We start from the raw sequence: 7,495 nt of genomic DNA, 5'->3' as shown, positions 1-7,495 counted from the left end.
AGGAGGCGGCCATTGGAAAGGGTGTGGAAAGAGTCTGTGGTGTCTGGCAGGAACGGGGCCCTTGGTCAATGTCTGGTGAGTGGGCAAATGAGCAGACAAATGTGCGCCTGTGTGACTGGCGGGATCCCCCAGGGGAGCCAAACACCAGCGCCTGAGACAGCCTGTCCCCGGGTGAGGGCTCTGAAAGGACCCTTGTTACACCAGACCTCAAGGGCCCCCAGCACCCCGCAGGGGCATCCTGGGCTCTGGGACCCGGGGACAGGGACACAGCCCAGGGGGGCAGAGGATGAGGACACAGAGCTCACCCAGCACTCCCTTGCCTGCCAGGCCTATTCTCAGCAACCCACAAACACAGACTTCTGGAAATCCCACACAGCCCTCAAGGGCCAGTGTGAGCCCACAAACCCCACCCCTCACACTAGATGGAAAGGACTTCACAGCTGCTCAACCACAGCAAGGAGGTCGGCCCATCAAGTACTGCTCCTGTACTCGGTACTAATTTGAGGGGTGCCTGCTGCAGCCATTTAGAGTGGAGGGGCAGACAGGACTGCTCTGCCACTGGAGCAATGAGGGTCACAGAGAGCACAGGGGGTGCAGGAGGGTAGGGGTGCAGAGAGCATGGCAGACAAGGAGGGTGGGGGTGCAGACAGGGAGCGTAGGGGTGTGGAGGCCTGACCGGCAACCACAGTCCTGAGCCCCATTGCCCTGAAACCAGCTGAGGAGTGACTGATCAAGAAGTGACTTCCAGAAAGGGACCCTGGAATTAGGGTCAAGCAATTAACGAAGCATTCGCTGAATAATAGAATCCAGTCTACAGAATGTATCCTGTCTGCCCAGCCCCTCCCCCACATCCGGGGGAGTAGGGCTTGGTGGTCAGGCTCACTTCTGGGTCCCCAGCACTGAGACGCTGGAGGTACTTATCCAGGGTTAATGAACGGATGGCTTTCCCTTGGTGGGGGTGGGGGGGTTTGCCTAAGTAGGGCGGAACCTCCGTCGGTGGGGGTCTCCATGGAAAAGTGCTCCTCAAATCACGATTCTGTGATTCTCGAAGGGAGGCAGGACCTGGCAGAACTATGTCTGCAGCTGAGCGGACTCCCTACTGGCCGGGTCCCCACCTGAGGCCCAACCCAGGCCAGGGGGCCACAGGTCGCCTATCCTGGCCTCCTTCTGTGCCCCTTCCCAGGTCCCACTGTGTCCCAAGAATCCCATCAGGCATGCCCTTGGGGGGCCGTCCACCAAAGGAAGTGGAGCGCCTCCCAGGGGAGCCCAGGCAAGGAAGCTGGGGCCCTGCCCAAGGGCTCTAGGCCTGGAGCTCCAGTGGCCTCACATCACGCCTCCCCTCCCCAGGATCCTTGAGCTGCAGAGGCTTTCCACATGGGTGTCGGGGTGCTGGGACCAGAGCCCCCTGTAAACTGGGGCAAGCCTGAGGCCACGGCCACCACTGGACAGTGCGTGAGCAAATCACAGCAGGAGAGCCGGCTGCAACTCAGCCCTGGGCCCATCTCCTGCTTTCTCTCCCCCCAGAAAGCCACGGCTTCTCAAGGAGAACAAGACACAGGTGCACAGGGAGCGCCTGCCTTTTCTGCTCACGTTCTCTCCCACAGGTGCGGGACTTTTCCAGAGGCCGCAAGGCCTGTCCTTGCTGGGGGTGGACCAGCACCGCACCTCCCGCCCGCTGCGCGGGGTCACATGTGGAGGCCCAGCTCTCGGCCCACAAAGCCAGGCAGAGAGAGATCTGCACAAATGTAGAACCAGACCACTCTTTTTTGAAAAATATAGTTGTTTTTCATGAAACATTATGCTATTTATGTGAACGTATTTTCATTTGTAAGTGAGTTAATACGTATTCTGAACGTTTCTGTTAGGATTTCAAATACGGTAAGTATTAACAGCTGTAACCCACACACACGAAAGCTCTTTGGGGCTCTCAATGATTTCTAAGGGTGTCGGGGGTCCTGAGACCAAAAAGTTGGAAAACCCCGAGTGAGGATGTGCTCAGCCTGAGGACCTGCCATCTATATGGCTATGCAGGCAGGCTGCTCTTGCGGCCTGTGGGATGTATTTGAATACAGCTCAGGTCATTCGTTTTTGTGTGCGTTCTATTCCTGTTGATTCTATTTATTCTGTCCCTCTCCTCCCGCCCCACCCCCCCAACCTCCTCTGGAATGTTAACAGTTCCAAAAATCATAATGCTTTCTGTTTAAGCTTGAAAGCTCCCTGGGCAGTTCTGATAAGTAAGAGCTTCCTTTCTGTTCCCAGACCCCATGATTAGGGTTCTAGAAATATTTTCCTGACCGTGAGCGGTGACCAGCTTTGGTCATGTCCCCCTGCGTGCCAGGTGTCCGTGGAGCTCTACCCCACGGAGGGAAGTGGGGCGGGGGCCCTGGGCCACCTCCCTGCCCCAGTGAGCCTTTCTGGAGCTGGGACAACTCTACCCGAGTGGTTCTGGCTCCCCTCTAGGGATGCCCTGGCCAGCCCTGTGGACGGCGGCTCTGTGCACGCTGACAGGCTGTGTGTGCCAAAACCCAGCTCCTCAAGGCCAGGGATGCCTGAACTGGGAGCCCCCACTTCTCCAGCTCCTCTCCAACACTTGGACTAGCGTCAGGCCAGGAATGTGGCCCCTGGGGTCCCACCCTGCGCGGAGGGTGTAACACACTGGCGCTCCCCAGCCCAGCTCCCCTCCCAGCTGAGACTGCGACAGTACCTCCTGGGAGACACTAAGACGGGTTTGTTGGGAAGGGGGAGCGGCAGGGAGAGGAGCCGAGGGCGGGGAGGCGGGAGGGAAAGACAAAGAAAGGGGTGCGGCAAGTGGCAGGCGCCCGAGGGAGGAGAGTGACCTCAGCGCCAGAGAAGCATCTGCTCGCAGAGCGAGGGCGGACCGCACTGGAGGAGCCCCTTCTCTCCCTCTCCCCGTCCGAGCTTCGGCTCTCTGCAGCGGCCGTGGCCGGCCGGGGGGCTGTCCTGGGCGTAAATTGGAGCTCTGGGCTCCCTCGGGGACCATCTGCTGCCCACAGCCCAGCTGCCAACCCTCCTGCCGCTCCTGCTGGGTGAGTACGCGTGTGCGCCCCTGTCCCCATCTGGAGGCGCTGGGCCTCCTGGCCCTTTCCCGGGCCCAGCAACCCGCAGCACCCCAAGAGGGAGGCCTGCGTTTGCTCGTGTCATCCCGAGCACAGCGAGGCTGAAGTGTACCCTCCAGGTTCCTGGGACTCGGGGATGCTGCCCCGGGCACGGCTGAGACCAAGCCAGGGCTCCGAATCTGCTGGGCTTGGGATCCAAGTGTAACCTGACACGGCTTGGCTTTTGGGGGCAGGACAGGGGTCCCCCTGAGCCTGATGGAGGTGGGAGTGCAAAGGGATGTGTGGGGGGCGCCGCACTCTGGGAGGCCCCTGCCCCTCCCCCCTCAAGGACCAGGGGCGCCAGCTGGTGGAGCTCTCCCTCTGCTCCTAGGTCATGGGAGCCCCAAGTCACACCACCACCTGGGGCAGGGCCCTCTGGGCCCTCCTCCTGACCACACTTGGCTCTGTGGCCAGCCAGCCGCTGGGGGGAGAGTCTGTCTGCACGGCCCAGCCCCTGACCAAGTACAGCATCACCTTCACGGGCAAGTGGAGCCAGACAGCCTTCCCCAAGCAGTACCCCCTGTTCCGACCCCCCGCACAGTGGTCCTCCCTGCTGGGTAAGTACAGCCCCGCTGCCCGGTCCCTCCGGTCCGGCAGTGACCACCCCCCTCAAGCGCTCCACCACACTTCCCAGTGTGCAGGGTGGGCACGCTCATCCCACTTTCCTGCAGCGCCAGAAATATCTGCGGAGCACGTCCTGCTGTGCTTGGGCCCTGCCCCCGGGGCGCCGGGGATGCGCGCTCCCTCGCGCGGCGGCTCACACTCCGGCCTCGCGCGCAGGGGCAGCGCACAGCTCCGACTACAGCTTGTGGAGGAAGAACCAGTACGTCAGCGACGGGCTCAGGGACTTTGCTGAGCGGGGCGAGGCCTGGGCCCTGATGCGGGAGATGGAGGCGGCCGGGGAGAAGCTGCAGAGCGTGCACGAGGTGTTCTCGGCGCCCGCCGTGCCCAGCGGCACCGGGCAGACGTCCGCGGAGCTGGAGGTCCACTCGAGGCACTCGCTGGTGAGCCCAGGCAGCGGTGGGGGGAAGGGGCTGGGCCGCCGGCTGCCGGGCTGAGCACCCGCCCTCCCCGCAGGTGTCCTTTGTGGTCCGCATCGTCCCCAGCCCAGACTGGTTTGTGGGCGTGGACAGCCTGGACCTGTGCGATGGGGACCGCTGGAGGGAGCAGGTTGCTGTGGACCTTTACCCCTACGACGCCGGGACCGACAGCGGCTTTACCTTCTCCTCCCCCAACTTCGCGACCATCCCGCAGGACACGGTGACGGAGGTGAGGGGGTGACGGAGGTGGGGGACGAGAGCCCTCCACCGGGTGGCTCTTGGGCCAGGGCGCAGCCTCATCCCTGACCACAAGACGCCAGTCTGCAGGCGGCTGCTCTTCGGGGAGGAGGGCCCAGGCCGCCACCCAGAGGCCTGACCCTTCCTGCTCGGTTTCCCAGACCTTGGGCCGCGCACCCTCGGAGCCTGCCCGGAGTCCTGAACTGCCCGGCCCCACCCCGCGGCCCCGCCCCGAGGCTCCACCCTGCGGCCCCACCCCGAGGCCCCATCCCGAGACCCTACCCTGAGGCCCCACCCCTAGACCACACCCCCAGGCCCCACCCCGAGGCCCCACCCGAGGCCGCAGCCCTAGACCACACCCCCAGGCCCCACCCCTAGACCACACCCCGAGGCGCCACCGCACGGCCCCACCTCCCGCAAGCGCACACAGGCGGCTGGGTGTCCTCTGGCCGCCGCCGCCCACACCGCTGCTCTCTCCGCAGATAACCTCCTCCTCTCCCAGCCACCCCGCAAACTCCTTCTACTACCCCCGGCTGAAGTCCCTGCCCCCCATCGCCAGAGTGACCCTGGTGCGACTCCGGCAGAACCCCAGGGCCTTCGTCCCGCCCGCCCCAGGCCCCGCGGGCGCCGGCGGGGGCAATGAGATCGTGGACAGCCTCTCAGGTGAGCGCGTTGCCGCCCCTCTGCCAGGACACTGCAGGCTCCCCGCCCGCTCCACCGCCATCCGGGCGCCAAGCCCGCCGACGCCCGGGTGGGGGGGGGGGAGCCCTGACGCCCCGCGGGCTGCAGGGGATAGAAGCGCCACCCAGGTTTGCGGGCCACACAGGGACCCAGGACAGGGCAGCTGTCAATACTGACCCCCCTGTGTGAGGCCCTTCTGTCCCACCCTTACAAAAATCCTCAACGGTGAGTGGCCACCACGTTGAAGCAGGAAAGGACACTCGGGGCCAGAAACTGCCCCAAAGGGACCGTCTTTGAAGTGTCAATGACACCTCAACACGCTCCACTTTCCAAGGCCACACTGGTCACCTGCTCCCCACGAGGGCCAGTGGTCCAGGGACCAGGCGGTGTCTCCCAGGGGAGTCCCACGTTGAGCCGAGGTGGCAGAGCTGGGGAAGGTGCTCCGTCCAAAGCCAGGCTCCTGAGTGTGATGTGTCCTCTCGCAGGATGCTGGGGTCCTGGGGGTTCAGAGCACTTGGTGCAGGACGATGGGGGTTCGGAGAGATTTGGGATTTGGCTGACTGACCAGTTAGCTCTTGTCCATTTGCCCAGAAGTGAGTGGTAAACCAGGCCCCTGTCAGTGGCGTCCCCGCGTGTGGCCCGTGTCATGGCCGACGGGCAGGACACCACTGAACGGATCCTTCTGTGTCCCCCACCCCACCCTGCCATGAGCCGGCGTGGGGGCGCTCCCACTGAAACACAGAGCCCCCTGCGAGCCCGGCTGCATCAGAGTGGGTTTCTCAGCAGCGGATCCTTCCCTGCCTCCAGGGGCCTTGTGCTCCCACTCCCCACTGCCAGAGCTGGCCTCCCAGGGTCCCTGAGGCAGGAGATGCAGGGGATCAAAGCGTGGCAATGTTCCCTCCAGGCGTCTCGGTGGAGTGTTGCAAGAGGTGTGACTGGTGGTCTTGCAGCCGGCTCTAAAGTGCACTGATAAATCCAGCGCTCCCTCCCGACTTGGATGTGTGGGCCTGTCTCGCACAAGGAATGCACACATGCTCACAGGCCTCTCTTGTGCTTGGTCCAGTTCCAGAAACTCCGCTGGATTGCGAGGTCTCTCTGTGGTCGTCCTGGGGGCTGTGTGCAGGTCCGTGTGGGAAGCTGGGAGCCAAGAGCAGGACTCGCTACGTCCGCGTGCAGCCTGCCAACCACGGGGCACCCTGCCCGGAGCTCGAAGAGCAGGCCGAGTGCGTCCCGGACAACTGTGTCTGAGGCCAGAGCCCTGCGGGCCCTCCACCCTGCGTGGGGGCCACGCCCGGTGGTTCAGCGGGCCAAGGGGGGCTTTGTCCAGCAGGCCTCTGAGCTCCAACGCTGACCGACCCCTCCGCGCAGACGTACCTTCGGCTGCTGGAGGCAGCAGGACGTGGGGAGAGGCATCTCCTTTCAGCAAGCTTTCCTCTCGGGCGCCTGGTCCTGGGACCCACTCTCATGGGTGAGTTCAGCCCCGAGGTTACAAGTCTCTGCCATAAATCCACTTCCTGCTGGTCGGGGGTTGTCTGCGTGCAGACGGTGTGCCCACAGCGCCCACGGGGCCACCTGCAGGAGGGCCACGCACCCCAGGCCCAGGAGCCCAGGACAGCGGATATGAAACACCTCAGACCTGCTGTCCCTGGGCTACAGGCACTCACACCTCCGCCTGCCCCGCAGGCCGAGGCTGCCCTGAACAGGTCACGCAGGTCAGGTGGATAAAGGAGAGCAGGCTCGGACATCTCACCTTGGCCTTGTCACATGACCCATCTCCCTGCACTTGAATAAAGACTGTTTCCTGACATCAGGGGCCCTCGCCTCGCATTTCCTGGCAGGGTGCTGGGAGGGCCACCCTCCCACTCCCGAGTAGGGTCTCCCCTGCATGGAGGGCATGCCCAAGATTGCCAGAAGGGCACTCAGCAGCCTCCGAATGGTGTGAAGGTGTTCAGACCCACCGCACACACGCAGCACACACTGCTGTTGGTGGGACTGGTGGGGAGTTCACAGGAGCACATGTGGCTGCTTGTAGCTGGTCCCCACCCCTGGCCACTGACCGTGGAGCCCCCTGGCCTCATAGAGATGCCCTGAGGGCTCACTGTTCATCAGCCCAGGCCCTTGCCTGAGCTCAGGGGTCCCAGCCTCACCCACCAGCACAGATCCCATGTGGGCCCTGGGGCTGGGCTGGCCCTTCAGAGAAAGACCAGGAGACGGGAGAAGCCTGCTCTCTGTTCCTTGGGACCCTTCCAGAACATTCTTCCTCCTGCTTGGACACATGCAGAATCAGATCCAACAACTACTCCCTCCCCCCTCCTGTCCACTGCCCTCCCCCCACCCACCTCTCCCCCTCCTGTCCACCGCCCTCCTGCACTCCCCCCTCCCCCCACCCTTCTGCCCACTGCCCTCCCCCCACCCACCTCT

General features: G+C 63.8%; 1 protein-coding gene across 1 annotated transcript; it reads left to right on the top strand.

The window, feature by feature from the left end:
- Nucleotides 1-2,795: 2,795 nt before the first annotated feature.
- Nucleotides 2,796-6,881, top strand: SPON2 (spondin 2). The gene is made up of 6 exons (XM_006745922.3): nucleotides 2,796-3,047; nucleotides 3,448-3,673; nucleotides 3,897-4,120; nucleotides 4,194-4,385; nucleotides 4,876-5,056; nucleotides 6,138-6,881. Exons 2-6 carry the CDS (start codon nucleotides 3,451-3,453, stop codon nucleotides 6,320-6,322), a joined length of 1,005 nt encoding a protein of 334 aa, XP_006745985.1. The 5' UTR covers nucleotides 2,796-3,047; nucleotides 3,448-3,450; the 3' UTR covers nucleotides 6,323-6,881.
- The last annotated feature ends 614 nt before the right edge of the window (nucleotides 6,882-7,495 follow it).

The sequence above is a fragment of the Leptonychotes weddellii genome, chromosome 2 (genome assembly GCF_054177405.1).
Source record: "Leptonychotes weddellii isolate Sample4059 chromosome 2, ASM5417740v2, whole genome shotgun sequence".
In the NCBI taxonomy this organism is placed as follows: Eukaryota; Metazoa; Chordata; class Mammalia; order Carnivora; family Phocidae; genus Leptonychotes; species Leptonychotes weddellii.
Note: the sequence above shows the minus strand (reverse complement) of the source record. Positions and strands in the feature narration are given on the sequence as shown.

What these genes read in the sequence shown, in the direction of transcription:
- SPON2 (XM_006745922.3), top strand. Translation starts at nt 3,451, where the DNA reads ATGGGAGCCCCAAGTCACACCACCACCTGGGGCAGGGCCCTCTGGGCC. An exon ending in CGCAGGACACGGTGACGGAG is followed by an intron (nt 4,386 to 4,875) that starts GTGAGGGGGTGA and finishes CTCTCTCCGCAG; the next exon opens with ATAACCTCCTCCTCTCCCAG. An exon ending in GATCGTGGACAGCCTCTCAG is followed by an intron (nt 5,057 to 6,137) that starts GTGAGCGCGTTG and finishes TGCTTGGTCCAG; the next exon opens with TTCCAGAAACTCCGCTGGAT.